Source organism: Mastomys coucha, unplaced genomic scaffold (genome assembly GCF_008632895.1).
Source record: "Mastomys coucha isolate ucsf_1 unplaced genomic scaffold, UCSF_Mcou_1 pScaffold1, whole genome shotgun sequence".
In the NCBI taxonomy this organism is placed as follows: domain Eukaryota; kingdom Metazoa; phylum Chordata; class Mammalia; order Rodentia; family Muridae; genus Mastomys; species Mastomys coucha.
The window spans coordinates 85,582,387-85,598,932 of record NW_022196891.1 but is presented as its reverse complement, the minus strand read 5'-3'; the positions used below and the strand labels follow the sequence as shown (position 1 = coordinate 85,598,932).

Sequence of the window (16,546 nt, the reverse complement as noted above, 5' to 3'; positions counted from 1 at the left end):
GAATTTGGTTCATTAGCTATGATAATTTGGAAAAGCATTCATCTCAGAAAAAGAGTAACTTAAAAAGTCCTCTTCTTCAAACTTGATACAATAGTTACCTCAAGCAAAGCATCCAGTCTCACTCTTTGTTGTTCTCTTACAAGCCACCTCCCAAGTTAATTGTTTACGTTTCTTTTGGCTGTATAAATACTTTTGAAATATGTAATCTGTTCTGAAAACCATAGTATAGTGTAAAAACATCAACTAAACAATACTACTAATAGGCTGAGATAGGAGAAACATGATTTCAAGATCATTATGTGGTACACAGCAAGACACTGTCATGTACAAACAAGCAGAAAGTGTATATGGATTGTACAATATTGGAACTATTACTCCAGTTACCAAATTAGAGAGACCATTGGATAACAGTCAACAAATTTCTAACTCCTCATATTTTTGGATTTCAATTGATTAGGATATGTTGGTAATATTAATTTTCATATTAAGATATTAAGAAAAAGAAATTGTCACTTCCTGTTGTTTTTGTTGTTAGAGGTGGAATTAGGTTTGGGTAGATTTGTTGAAAGATTACTTTCTTGCTTCTTCTAGGGTGTAGTTTTCCTCCTTATGTTGATGTTTTTCATCTATTATCCTTTGTAGGACTGGATTTGTAAAAAAGATATTGTGTAAATTTGGTTTTGTCATGGAATATCTTGTTTTCTCCATCTATGATAATTGAGAGTTTTGCTGGGTATAGTACCCTGGACTGGCATTTGTGTTCTCGTAGGGTCTGTATGACATCTGTCCTGGATCTTCTAGCTTTCATGGTCTCTGGTGAGAAGTCTGGTGTAATTCTGATTGGCCTGCCTTTATATGTTAGTTGACCTTTTTCCTTTACTGCTTTTAAAATTCTTTCTTTGTTTAGTGCATTTGGTGTTTTGATTATTATGTGACAGGAGGAATTTCTTTTCTGGTCCAGTCTATTTGAAGTTCTGTAGGCTTCTTGTATGTTCATGGGCATCTCTTTCTTTAGGTTAGGGAAGTTTTATTCCATAATTTTGTTGAAGATATTTACTGGCCCATTACATTGGGAGTCTTCACTCTCTTCTATACCTATTATCCTTAGGTTTGGTCATCTCATTGCATCCTGGATTTCCTGGATGTTTTGGGTTAGGAGCTTTTTGCTTTTTGCATTTTCTTTGACTGTTGTGTCAATGTTTTCTATGGTGTCTTCTGTCCCTGAGATTCTGTCTTCTATCTCTTGTATTCTCTTGGTGATGCTTGCATCTCTGACTACTGATTTCTTTCTTAGGTTTTCTATCTCCAGGTTTATCTCTCTTTCTGATTTATTTATTGTTTCTATTTTCATTTTTAGATTCTAGATGGTTTTGTTCATTTCCCTCACCTGTTTGATTGTGTTTTCCTGTAGTTTTTTTTAAGGGATTTTTGTGTTTCATCTTTAAGGGCTTCTAGCTGTTTACCTGTGTTCTCCTGTATTTTTTTGAGGGTGCTATTTATGTCTTTCTTAAAGTCCTGTATCATCATCATGAGAAGTGACTTTAGATCTGAATCTTGCTTTTCCTGTGTAATGGTGTGTCCGGGACTTGCTATGGTGGGAGAATTGGGTCCTGATGATGCCAAGTAACCTTGGTTTGTGTTGTTTATTTTCTTACTCTTGCCCCCTGCCATCTGGTTAACTCTAGTGCTGCCTGCCCTGGCTAAATCTGACTGGAGCCTGTCCTTCCTGTGATCCGGGTTGTTTCAGAACTCCTCAGAGTCAAGCTGTTTCTGGGATCCTGTGACCCTGGGCTTGCTAGAGAACCTGGGGGTAGAGCTTACTCTGGGTGTTGTGGGACTGGCTGCAGAGCTTATGCACAAGGTCTGCTCAGGGTACAGGCCCAGACAGACCGGAAGCCACCTGAGCCACTGGGCTGGCAGAGTTCCTGTGTGCCTGGATCCTACAGGTCCCAGCAACTCCCAGTGTTGGGACAAATAATGTGTCTTCCTCATCTCTGATTCTGAGCATGTTAGAGCACCTGGGAATGGAGCTTCCTCTGGGTGTTTTGGAACTCTCTAAAGAATTCTTAAGTTTCTACTTCAAAGATGCATTTTTGAGCATTAAGTGATTGGTGACAGAAAAGAACAGCAATGTGTCCCTAGATCTGAGCATCCTAAAATGCATTTAAGCAAAGCAGCTGAACCCAAAGATGACCAGAGAACATGATGGGAAAGCAAGACGTGGGTGGAGAGAGGAGGCTGGTGGGCAAGGGGCAAGAGCTTGTGTAGAACTGGGGACACTGTGAGAGGTGATGCACAGAGGAAGAAGAAAGGTGATCAGTTGGCAAATGGCCTACTTGTGAGAGAGACTTCCCAGGGAGGCATAAATGCATCACTTCTGGACCTTCACTAAAGACAAGACATGGATCAGAAGAGTGGCCAGACCAGGACAAGCACTCAAGGATGAAGACCCTTCATAGAGACTTACCTCAGAGGCTCTTTACCATCACTATGTTGGCAAGTGCTAAGGAAAGAACATGTACAGAAGAAAACAAAGAACAGATACTGTGGACAAAGTACCTATTGTTTTCAGTTTCCTGACAAGCCTGGCTTGCTATAAAAGGACTGCTTGGCTTCCCTTTCCTTCTCTCTGACTTCTCTCTCTTCTCTCTCTCTGTCTCTCTGTCTCTCTGTCTCTCTCTCTCTCCCTCCCTCTGTTTTCCTTCTTCCCTCCCTCCCTCCCTCTCTGTCTATCTCCCTCACTCCATCTGTTCCCAGCCAGTCTCTTCCCTTCTCATCTCCCCTCTCTCTGTCCGTCTCTTTTCTTTCCCACACTCCCTTCTCATGCCCCCAAATAAACTTCATTTTATACTAGAACCATCGTAAGGCTGGTACCTCACTGAGGGGATACATCAGTATAGGCCCACTAGAATGCCCCCTCCTTCTGCATCACGCTATCACATTATAAAACATCAATGACTCACCATATGAAAAGTCACTAGACAGTTTAAGGACAAATATCTGAGCGTGTGTTTATGAGTGTAACATGAGCATGCATGACTTTTGTGCAGTTTATATATCAAGAAACAATGTATCTGTTTCCTGATGAGAGAGATGCAACAGGCAGATTCTGTGAGTTGACTTGTGGAGTTTGCAGCGAACCAAGAGCTTGGTTCAGTGAAAATATTATTTCTTCCTGAAAGGATTGGGACAGTTTGCCTTACTGGCAAGTAAAACTAATACATACATACATAGACACGCACACACACACACACATATGTATATACATATATACATATATATATATCATACATATGTATATTTTATGTACTGAGACCTAAGCTCAGGACCTTGATCTAGCTAGTCACTATATCTACCATTGAAATAAAACCCCAACCTTTAAAATCATTATTTCAAAGAAAAGACAATATGATAAAAAGGATCCACCAAATGAATGACTTTGAGATGTGAAGACTTAAACATGAGTCTTCATAAATCAGCCTTTATGATGAGTTTGGTGAATTGTGGAATGGCCCTCCCTCATCTTCTTATGGCATGGATGCAATGCCCAAAGCATTTTCTAAGCACTTCTTTAGACTCCTTTCCAATAGCTAGCAAAAGTGATCATGGGGAAGTTTACACCCGAAATGCCCTGCTACTATGTCACAGTCTGACTTCTACCATTCTGAAGTGAGCACATGGACCTGTCTCTCACAGGCTGCAGAGGTGAGCACTTGGACCTGTCTCTCACAGGCTGCAGAGGTGAGCACATGGACCTGTCTTTCACCGGCTGTGAGGTGAGCACATGGACCTGTCTCTCACAGGCTGCAGAGGTGAGCTCGCTGAGATGCACTCCTCTCCTCTGAACCTGTCACTCAGCATTGGGCTACCATCAGCACATCCTCAAGGCCCAGAGGCCATCGCTCCTTGGCTCTCCTGCGGCACGCTCTTCCTTCTCCTGTTCTCCGTCACTCCTCTTGTTTCTCCATCAGCTTGGCCACAAGGTAGACTCACAGATTTGTTTCCCAGCAAAGAACGTCAATTATTAAAGGTTAAACAAAATTTACAACTGAAGTCTATCATGTAAAAACTTAGGTTGTTTTTATTCTCTTTTATTTCTTGCCAACTTCTGGCCAAATTACTTGTTTCTACTATAAGGAAAACAGATAGAAGGACATGGAGGGTATTGAAGGTCAGAATTACTGTGCTCTTTCCTAATTAGACTATCTGAAGAAGGTCACCCAACTTATGCCTACACTCTGCTTACAATCAGATTAGTTTTAATGAAGTACTTAAATGTCCCAATCACAAAAAAATAATAATAATAAAGCATAAAAGCAATACAGTAGAAGACATAAACTGCGTGCCCTTAAGGACTATTGATTTGGGATGTACTGTGTTTCTCTTTCTGTACTTTCTAATTCCTTCTATTTTTGTGTCCTGAAGCATCTTCGCTTAGGCATCTTGGGGAAGGCAAGCACACGAGAACAACATGAATGACGATCATTTAGTGTCCTTGAGCACCGTGAGGAAAGGAGAGGGTGTCAGCTGCAGGATACTCAGTGCCAGTGATCGCGTTTCTCCTGAAGACAAATAAAATGGAATTACACGCAGACGCATGTGTGCACACACCTCCCTGGTGGCTGCTACAAAGATCTCCCCAGAGGCAGGCACTGCTTCCTGGGCAGGGTCAGCAGTGGAGAGAGTTTAAAAGGCTGGAATGATTGGCATCCAGATACTAAAGCAGTCAAACCTTCCCTCAAATGATCGTGGACTTGATTTACCAACAGGGAAAAGTGACCGGGAGAGAAAGGGTGGGTCACCTTTGTGAGGCCAGTCTAGCTGATTTCAGGTTTTTAGCCTCCACATGGAAAGAACAAAATTCTTTGTGTAAATCAGATAGGTTCACTCTGCATTCCTGGGAGGGGGAGAAATACTGAACATGAGCATGGTTTTCTTCTATGCGGAGCAGGTGAAGGTATCACATGGAAGTTGGACAAGGGGGAGGAGGCTGGCCTAGAGAAAGTTTGATTGGCTGCCTGCAAGCAGAGGGCATTGCTGCAAAGTACCTGTGTGGTTGCCTAACTGTAACATCATAAAACAGATTTCAATTTGCTATTTTTTATACCCCCTTGATCTACTTCAAGAACAAAATATTCAATCTATGACCATACCCTTGTTCACTCTATATCACAGCTTTCAGAGGAGTAGAGAAGAGTAAATGTCTATGAATCTTAAGTTATAAACACTGTTTTCCATGAGAGAATCGAAACACAATACTTTGATTTAAAATTCCTGAGACTTGATCCGGTGAGATCACTTGGTGGTTGTGTTTACTATTCGCACAGAGACAGTGGTTTGGTTCCCAGCACCTATATCATAGCTCATAGTCACCTGTAACTCCCCAGCTAGGGGCTCTCATGCTCTCTTCTGACCACTGGCTTCTGCACACACATGGGGAAAGTATGTTAACCCTCAAATACACACAGATACACATGAAATACATTTTAAATTAAATAAATTTATAAAAAAATACTTGCCTGAGTTTTAAACAATCTGATTCTTCGCTAACGCCACAAATTTGAATTTGAGAGAAGTACATAAATACTCCATGGTCACAGAATTGGAGCTTGAGGAACTCAGAAGGTTCGTATCTGATACAGACCTCAATTTCCTTGGTGTGGATTATATGACCTTATTCTCAGTAGCGTCCCCAGTATGAAGCCTACTTAGCTTTTAGAAGATCCACTAGACTCATATGATCTTCAAGATTTATTAGATCCATTTAGCTTTCATACTCACAAACATGCAAAGCTACCATCAGTAGCAAATCATGCATTGTATTTTAGTGTAGGAAATTTAATCTAACTTATTCCAGATCTAACACTTAGCCAAACATATCATGTATCAATGAGAATAAATGAATGAATGAATTAATTAATTAATAGAACATTCATTGATCTTTGATCAATATGACAGAAAATTCTTACTCAGAAAAGCTGCCACTTACAGTAGGCACTGGAATATTATTCACAGTATGGTAGCTTGTGGCTGGTGTTTAAAGAGAACTGAACAGCATGTGTGTAGGCAAAGCGCACAGTATATTAGCCGAACTACCCCCTTTCATCCCTCCTCTCCTACCTACAACTAATCAATAGAGCGTAGTCATGCCAGATATAAAGGAAAGAAAACAGTCACAGAAAGGAGTAGGTTTGTCCAAATGTGCTTAGCTAATAAATAAGGCAGCACAGATATACAGTAAGTGCTTTTACTCTGCTTCCAATGTCCGCACTTTGACACAAGAAGCTAATTCATGGTCATGAGTTTATTCTGTGATATAAAGGACTGATAGATTAATAGATTCAACCAAAGGATGAGAGTCTTGAAAAATCTCGTGTATCAGAAGACAGGACAATACAAGCACGTTTTAAAGAACAAAGCTTAATCAGGTTCATTATTTTGCATGAAGGTAGAATTCATAATCCTGATCTTAATAATTTGCAATATTAGACAGCATTTGGAATATATATCTGGGTGCTTTGTCTTCATGTAGTTGGATATAAATTTGAAGGGGAATATATACAGGATATTCACATTTTCTTCACTGCAGTGAGAGTTTATATGGGGAATTTAAGGCACTGCTTCTGAGCCCAGATGTATTATGACCATGCTTACACAACCCATCACTAATAGGGCAAGGGAAACCATTTCCCCCCAGATAAATCTATAATGGTACACATTATCAGATATTTGTCTTATGGTTAAACTTCATTGCTCTCCATGTTTGGGAAATATTTCAGTGAGCATTTCAGATTTGATGAGAATAGCTAAAAATAAGGACTACCTTGGTTTGTCATGAAGTTAAGAGCTTGCAGTAGATAGGTCATATTAGGGGTCACTGGGGTCTGCTCTGTAGATTGGACATGTAACAAGAGCACTGCAAAATCTATAGACAAGTGGGAGCTGGGTTTCTTGCCCCACCCAGCAGTCTACCTCCTTGTAGTTTCATGGAACTAATTTCCAGGCATATAAAACCTTCAGCTGTCCTTGGAAACATGACAGGTAAATTAACAAGCAAGGAAGCCTTCTAGAATTTAGTTCATAACCACTAAAGTAACTAAAGCATGAATCCAAATGTGTGGCAGTGTTAGCTCCTTCTCAGAATCGTTACTGTATCATATTTCTCATGTCCTAACTTTGGAAAAATAGTCTTCAGAAATCTCCTTTTGGAGTGTGGCTATCAGGGCCTGATCCAAACTTGAGTTCAGTAGTACTAGTACCTGGGACAATCACATGCATGGCTCCATCTTCTCGTGCTTTATGAGGGTGGAGTGCTTGTGTAGGGCACAAGAATAACTAAATAGAAGACAGGACTAATACTACACTTAGCTCTCTTTTTAAGGAAGTTAGATGTTTAAAGAAAGCTAGGAAGTTGGTTTGGAAGGGCTAAGGAGACAGCTTGGGTCAAGACAGGGCTTGCCCAAGGTGTAAGTACAAGGATTTGAGTTTAAAATATAAATGTCATAAGTTAAAAAAAAATAAGAGCTAGACATGGTGACACACACTTATAATCCCAGTGCCTGGGAGGTAGAGACAGGTGGGTCTGTGGGAATGCCCTAGACAGCCTGTCTGGTCTATTTGGTAAGTTCAGGTTAGTGCGAGACCCTGTCTGAAGAGAAAGTGGATGGTACCCAATGAATGACACCCCTGGTCATCATCTGACATATATATCATGTACAACACACACACACACACACATGCACACACACACACAAACATGTACATATATATACACACAGACACACAGACAGGCACACGTAATTACACACACACACATGCACACAAGCAAGCATGCATTTGCTTCTGCATGTAAACCTCTCCATATACAAATGTAGTTTTGAAAACCTGTTCTAACTCACTAACTGGATAAATGCATAAATGTAGATAAATGACCCATTTCAATAAAATAATAAAATCATTTAACCAAACCTGGCAATTACGCCAAAGAATCAAGCTCATCATGCAGATTGTTTTAAGAATTAAAAGGTGGTCTGTAGAGACAGCTAGATAGAGCATTTGCTGCTCTAACAGGGGACTGGGGTCCAATTGACAACACTCAAATAGGGGTGGGGATCACAGCTGCCTATAATTCCAGATCTAGGGAATTTGACTCCACTCTCACCAGTGTGTTGCCAGTATGCTCATACAAGTGCACATACACACACTCAGGCACACACATGCACATGGCAATAAAAAATCCATTTTATCTATCTAATCTATCTATCTAATCTATCTATCCATCTATCTCCATATCATCTATATCTATCTAATCTATCTATCTATATCCATATCATCTATTTCTATATCTACATCTACATCTATCTAATTTATCTATCTATCTATCTATCTATCTATCTATCTATCTATCTATCTATCTATCATCTATCTATCTTTATCTCTCTGTCTCTCTGTCTCTCTCTCTCTCATGTGTTAAACAGTCTTAACATCAGACTGCTGGTCCACCATAAAAGTCAGCCATGTCCCTTCCCTTCTCAGGAAAATCACCAATGCTCTGGGGAGCAGTTCCTGTGCAGACTGGGATGTGCCTCGCAAGCATACTCTCTGTGCAGCTGGAGGCTGTTCAGCAGACAGAAGGATCTTGCTCAGTGAGGCCGGTGTTTATGGCTTAAGATTTTTAAAGTGGAATTTGGAAATGTTCCCAGATGCTGCATCTGCCCCTGGCCCTTGCACCTCAGAGGATGAGGCCAGTGAGGGAGACAGCAAGGATGACTAAATTTATTAGGAATGGACAGGCTACTCTATCTTTCAGCGCAGCAACAGTAGGCGATCCCATCAAAAACCTGTCTTTTGGCTAGCCTGCAAATCCAGTCTGACATGCTTACAGCAGCCAGACCCAGCTGAACGGAGGCAGCGCGCTGTTTCCTGAAAGAAATTCATCCCAAGCCAAATGTTCAACCAGGGACACAGCTTCTATTTCCATCTGAGAGAGAGTCCACCAGCTGGGATTTCCTTTTACAACCTTCTTTGACTTTATTCTGTAGTTTCTCCATCATTAAAAATTTGAAGCAGAAGTTCAGGAACTTGGATTTAATTTTTAATTATGATGATTTTGATATGTGGGGAAATAGTTAAGCACGCATTAATCTCAATATATCTCAGCTAACAGGTAATCATGATTTACGACAAGCATACATTGGCAACCAGTCTCACCCATAAGCCAACTGTTTACTCCTTTAGGTAAAAAAATCAAAGCAGTGACATTTGCTTTTCCAGGTCAAATTCCATCTCATTGTAATGTAGGACTTTACATATATAATGTTTATCTAACATGGTATTTAAACAAACTTTCTCACATATTAAATATCTGAGTTTACATAATAATACAAAGCTTATACTTTGTGTGTATGTGTTGTGGGCACTCAAGCCATGATAAGTGTGTGAAGGACATAGGACATTGCTCCGTATGAGTCCTCCTAAGTCATAAATCTCCTTTGAGAAAGGATATCCATGTTGCTCACATCCACACAGGCCAGGCCTGAAGCTTCCTGATCATTTCCTGTCCCCATCTCCCACCATGCTACAGGAACACTGGTCTTATAGTCATGCATTAGCACCTCTGGCTTTAACTTGCATTCTAGGGATCTGAATCCAGGTCCGCACACTTACATGGAATATGTGTTGTCCACAGAGCCATCTCTTCAACCACCTTGTATTTTTTTTCACCTTGTATTTCTTTAAACAGAAATGTGAAGTCTGGGTATAAATCCTTATAGTTTCTGGAGTATACTAGAATAGTGCTATCAGGATGTATAATCCATAGAAACCCATGGGCTTCTAGACTCTTCTTGAAATAGTAAGGCCAGGAGCCCAAGGCATGGGAGATAAGGCCATGCAAGTGGAAGGTCTGATCTGCTTTGATTTTAAATGTTTTACAGACTCACTATGGCAGTTTACTGACATATACTGACTATACTGACCGCCATATGGTCTCATACTTACACGCTTAGTCCTCAGCTGAAGAGCTGTCAGACAAGGATTCGGAAGTGTGACCTTGTTAGGGGAGGCATGTCTCCAGAGAGAGGTTACTGTTGAAGTATCAAAAGTCTAAGTTCTCAGTCTCTCTCTCTCTGTCTGTCTCTCTCTCTTTGTCTCTGTCTCTCACTTTGTCTCTCTCAGTCTCTCTGTCTGTTTCTCTGTCTCTCTCTTTCTCTCTCTTTCTCTCTCTGTCTCTCTCTCCTTCTCTCTCCTTCTCTCTCTTTCTTTCTTTCCTTCTTTCTTCCTTTCTTTCTTCCTTCCTTTCTCTTTCTTTCTTTCTTTCTTTCTTTCTTTCTTTCTTTCTTTCTTTCTTTCTTTCTCTCTTTCTCTCTCTCCCCTTTTCACTCTCTGCCTACTGTCTAAGGATCAGGATATAGCTACTTCCCAGCACCATATCTGTCTGTGTACCACCATGCTTTCTGCCGCAATGAAGATGGTCTAACCATCTGGAATTTTATGCAAGCCCTCAATCAAATGTTTTCTTTTATAAGAGTGGTCTTGATCATCGTGTCTCTTCTCAGTAAAAGAACAGTGACTAAGAACTTCCTTTTTACACATGGGTTATTTGCATTGATTTTCATGTTTCTAAATACTACCTTAGCCGTTCACATCAAGTTTTGAAACACTTTGAAACATTGTGCCTGGAACCACGAACCCCCTTGGCTTTGCCACAGGGTCTGCCTGGAGAATTTGTGAAGACTAGTCTCCCCCAACGCTTCCCACATAACTGGAAATAGTAACAGTGGTTGTGGACTCAACTCTAAAGGCAGAAATAAAACAGTTCTCAGATACCTGATGTAATCGTCTACCCAGCAAAGGTGAATTTGTTTCTTCTGCATCGTTTCACAGCTTTGATGACCACATGCATTCTCAGTAGGCATGAGGCATTTCTCAACCCCCTTTACAAACAGGACATAACACATACAAGTACATAATAACAGAGGCTGCCTGAGGACACACTTTGATCCATTGTGGCTGGTTTTCCCCTCTTTCCCTTCCTCCCTTGGCTCCTATCTGCTCCCCAAACAATCCTAAAGGGATGATGTGTTGACACAATCGGGCTACCATTATAAAAAGGCTGAGTTCATATTTCTATAAATAGCCGCCATAAAAAATTCATTGTAAAGAGATATCAAAATAATAGACAACACCTTGGGGCGTAGCACTTCTCAAATAAAAGTGTCAAATACACTTACCTCTAAAATCTGGGTGAGCTGTTCTGGGAAATCTGCAGTAACCGTCTCCCACAAAGTGGGTTCCCTTTGTCATAGCAGCCGTGGCAGCTGGGAGGGAGGACTCCCTCCTTTCTAGATGGTACAAAGGAAGCGGGCCATTGACTTCTGCAGGAGGAAGCCACCTGATGTGGACTGTCGTACTGTTGAGTCCTGTCACCATGGGAGGCCTTAGCTGTTCAGGAGCTGAAGGACACAGAAGGACACGGAATGGCATAGGTAGAAATATCCTTGAGTACGTCACACTTAAAGTCAGTTGTGATCACAGGTGTCAACATAGGTCTATGGAAAATAGGATATGGAAAATAGAGTCGATTTCAAAGATGACTAAACAAAATTTAAATGACTAACAAATTCCTAACTCAAAACCTACACACATTGATGAAGATTTTTTCTTAGAAATAATTTGTGTATACACACACACATATGTATATATATGTATATATATGTATATATGTATATATATATGTATATATGTATATATATATATATCCACATACAGATATTATAGTCAATACAGGTACTGTTTTCTTGTTTGTATACCTGTTGACTTTGATGGTTCCTTGCCTGGCTTTCTTTCTAGATGTCTCTAGATGAGTGAAAGCTGACTTATTTGGAAACTGCAGAGTCTCATTGAACTGTGGCTGGTCTATGACCAGCACTGCAAACTAAGGCAGAGCCTCTTGCCTTGACCTGTACTGACCTGGTACTAACCAGATGGCAGAAAGAAGGGACCTGGGCAAGAGGAAATGAGAGGCAAGGATGCCCTTCCTTGAGCAAGATGTGGGTGACTTGCCCCAAGTATATCCCCAGAACAAATGGCTAATATAGGACTCATAGCTTTAGGTTGCTCAATGTTTATTTTGTTGTATTATTTTTATTTTTACATACTTAGAGTTTAATTTAGAGGGTCTCACATGCTAGGCAAACACTCTACCTCCCAGTTATGCGCGCAGTCTGTAGTTTATGTTTTCATGCCTTTGAAATGATATCAGTGTGGACTTTCTGCCTGGGTTACAGTGAGGACCATCTTTGTATCCTTAATTTCTCTCTTTCCTTCTCTTTTTTTCTCTCTCTCTCTCTTCTTCTCCTTCTCCTTCTCCTTCTCCTTCTCCTTTTCCTCCTCCTCTTCCTCCTCCTCCTCCTCCTCCTCCCCCTTCTCTTCCTCTTCCTCCTTCTTCTTTGGTTAGACAGTCATTTTTATGTGAAATTTCCTGATTTTATCCTAGACTTAGAACTGATAGAAATTAAAAGAGACAGATGAACAAACACTACTCTGAAAGCCAAACAGAGCATCTGATGTTTGTAGCAGCTTATCTGTGCTGGTGCAGGGAGAGGGGGTTCTAGGTTCCATAGTAGCTGGAAACACATCTGGACCTGAGGCCACCATGCCACCAGCCATGGCCTGAGACTTGTCCCAGGAATTACTCAGAGATCACTGCTGAGGATAGTGAGACCTGAAACATTGCTAGATCCTGGATAGTGGCAACTCCTTGGAGCTGCTAAGAGATTCTACTAATAAACAGCGATTAAAAACTTTCCATGTCCTCCACTGAAAGGAGAACTGTCCAACTAACAACTGAGTTATTGAAAGTGAAGGCCAATGTTCAAGTATGATATCTTCTTTGTTTGCTTGCTTGTTTGGGATGGGGTTTATCTACATAATTCTTCCTGGTCTGGAACTTGCTATGTAGACCAAGCTGCCATGGGACTCACAAGTCCTCCAGCCTCTGCCTCCTGAGTGCTAGAAATAAAAGAATGGACCATCACGGCCAAACACAGTGATTTCTTTTTGCTTTCAATTGTTTTTTGCAGGCTGCCACTCATCCCTACTTTAAGCCTGTAGACTGAACTAGAAAGAAAAGAAAGGAATGCACACAACTATATCCAAGGGTTTTGACTGAGAACCCAAACAATGTTTTTGGACTTTTAGTTTATACATGTATCAACACAGCTTTGTACAGAAAAATATTTCCTCTTTTAAGAAACATAGTAATGAGCCCAAGAGCTAAAATCCTTAAAGCATCACAGGAAATTCACCTTGAGAGCATAGAAAGAAATATTACTAGCTATCTTGAGGTGCTGGCCAACTTTCTAAAGAGAGGCAGCCAGTTACAGTTCTATTTTAGCTTTGAGATGGAACAGAGCAAAAAGTTCATTGACTTAAATAGAAAATTAGCAACTGTATTCATCTGCTGCTGCAGGAATCTCTGTGATCTCTTTATACATGTATGAGTTTTATATGCATGGCTTCTCTTGGTACTCTCTGCCAAGACATAGCTAAGTGGGATGTTTTCACTTGTCATCCCAATAATCCAAAACAAAATAATTAGATAAACCAGCCAAAAACTCTCTGCACCCAGCTTATGTTTGGGGATGCAGCTCCCCTTCATAATTCTCTGGCTACCTATGCTTGCTTACAGGTTCAGGTGAGCAAGAAGACCTGTCATTATCTTAGTCTTGAGCTCTACAATGCAAGGAGAAAAAGCAATCAACACATCTTTCTCACTGCTGCTGCTGGGATTAGAAGCACTCATAATAATGCCCTGTACTTTCCTATGGCTTCTGGGGACCAAAATCCCCAGGACCTTATGCCTCTAAGGCATATGCTTTCCTAAGTCGTTCTCATACATCTGCCCCTTCTACATTACTAACAACCAAAAGAGAAAAAAGAAGAAATAAAAAGAAATGGTATTTGAGCCTTTCTGTTGTCACAGTTTTCTGCATTCCACACAGGATTTTCTAGAGTTTAGAGCACATGGACCTGACATTTTAATTTGAAAAATACCATATAGCCTGATTCAACTGCTATCCAATATGACCCTCTCAAATGAGGAAAAAGTTCTTCTGTGTCCATTCTATTTAAACTAAATTGTCAAAGCTTAGATAAAAGTTAACTTTTCAGGATTGGGTGAATAGCATCCTCTGCTCAGAGCCTCCTTCTAAAAGCCCCAAGTGTTTAACTTCCTTACAATTCTACCAAGGAAATGAGAGAGAATGTGAAGTCATGGATCAAGCTGCTATTCAGAACCCTGTCCACCTGGACAGAACAATTCACAGCACATCTTAGGTAGAAATACACGTACGTAAATAAAATGACGTGAAAAGAATTGCATTGGCTCTGTGGTGACTCTTTCAGAACCTTGTATGTGGAGAGCTCCACCTGGCCTTCAGCCTGGCAAAGAGTTGAGACAAGAAGGTCACGCTTTATGGGGAGAATCTGGTGCAATCAGTGACAGCCGTTCGAGCACATTCAAGCAACTCTATTCATAGAGAATTGTTCTACCAAGCAACTGGAATGTTTTTAGTTAGTCTCCTCCAGAGGAGGAGTTGGATGAGAGCTGATGGCATATCTTACTGCTTAAAAGAGAAAACCTAAACTTCCAGCTGGTATGTTATAGCTTCACATCGAGAAGTCAATCATGGTTGTTGGCAGGGTGGGTATCCTACTGAGTCATGCTTTTCACAGGCGGGAGAGGGAACTGAGTGGAACTGTCTATCAATTAAACTGGATGGACATACACACACACACACACTGAAAGAGAGAGAGACAGAGACAGAGAGAGAGAGAGAGAGAGAGGGTTTAGAGTAGAGAGGGTTTAGGGTAAGGAGGGTCATTTGTCAGATTGCCAAAACAAAGTGATTATACACAAACAAATATGTTTTAAAATAGTTTGTAATCATAGTACAGCAAACTTTGAGATAACTTTGAGCAAATAATTCAACTTTAGATGTATAGAGTTATGTCACTTTAGTTTCCTATGCCACAAATAGTTTAGCAAAACCATTCAAACTTTGTATTATTTGCCTGGGTTTTCCCATCTGAAAATTGAGGAAGAATTTTCAGCACAGTATATCAACAATGACTCAATGAACAATCTATCTAATCCTCTTGAGATAGACTCTCTCATCAACCCTAGAACTCTCTCTCTCTCTTCTCTCTCTCTCTTCTCTCTTTCTTCTCTCTCTCTTCTCTCTCTTCTCTCTCTCTTCTCTCTCTTCTCTCTCTCCCTCTCTCTTCTCTCTCCTCTCTCTCTCCTCTCTCTCTTCTCTCTCTCTTCTCTCTCTCCTCTCTCTTCTCTCTCTCTTCTCTCCCTCTCCCTCTCTCTTCTCTCTCTTCTCTCTCTTCTCTATCTCCTATCTCTCTTCTCTCTCTTCTCTCTCTTCTCTCTCTCTCTCTCTCTCTCTCTCTCTCTCTCTCTCTCTCCACCCCCTCTCTTTTTACCAGGATTGGCTGCCCAAGAAGCACCAGCAATTCTTTCATTCCTACCACACCTCCAGCACTGGGGCACATACAACCAGATGTGTCTTTCATGGGAGTCCTGAGGGTCTGAACTTAGTAACTGCTCATAATCCACGGAGCCAACTCCTCAGCTCCCCAACAATGCTACATTTTATTTTAAAGAAAAAAAAAAAACTTCTAAAATGCTCAGCTTATCTCCACCCTCTATTCAGCATTTTTTTACCTTATTATCTGATTAACAGCGTATTGTAATGAATAAATTTACACTTATAAAATTTATGGAGTGTGGAGTCTTAAGCAAGACAGTCTCACAGGACTTTAGACTCAGATCTCTTCATTTGTTTTCAAAACCTTGTGTATGAAGTTTATGTGGCTTAGTTATTCACTGTGACCAAGTATCTTTTTTTTTTTTCCTGCTGTGAGTCTAGACACAACCAGAGTTTCCATGGCTCGGGGTTTGTAGGGTTTAGACGAACATAGGATATCCTTAGGCACTTTGTCAAAAGAAAATTTGAAGTGGAAACTTAAGGGTTCTTTGAAAAGTCAGTAGCGTTGGATGGTGTTTCGCCTGGGCAAATGTGAAGGGGTGTTTTTCTGAAGTGGACACAGGTGAAAGGCTAGGGCAGGCTCGTGAAGGAATGTTTCCCAGAAGAGAGCACAGGAAAGAGGATATTCTGCTAAAGCAAGCATGTAGAAGGACATGTGATGAAGGATACTTTGCCAATGACACACATGTATTAGTTTACCTTACACTGCGTAGCTGAGCTCCATCTGTTAGGACTCCATAGAGAGAAACGTGCCCAGTACTTCTGGAGGCATGCTGCAGTTTCATGCTGCTTCTGCAGACTCGGGTTGTTTGACAGAGCGATGCCGGCCGAGACAGTCGCCTGTGCTGAGGCGAGACTCATGGAGGACACATGATATTTGGAGGGAGTATAAAAGGGACTCGACGGACAGTGACTGAGGCTGAACCAGGCTTGCTTATAGAGCTGGCCATGTAACATTTATTCTCAAGTCTTCGCAGATCTTCACTTTT

General features: G+C 40.9%; 1 protein-coding gene across 1 annotated transcript in view; it reads right to left on the bottom strand.

Annotated features, from left to right (window-relative positions):
- Ush2a (usherin) overlaps positions 1-16,546 on the bottom strand; it is a 689,504-nt gene that overhangs the window by 486,870 nt on the left and 186,088 nt on the right. Inside the window, 1 exon segment of the mRNA XM_031338301.1 lies at positions 11,232-11,453. Coding sequence (XP_031194161.1) covers positions 11,232-11,453 — 222 coding nt within the window.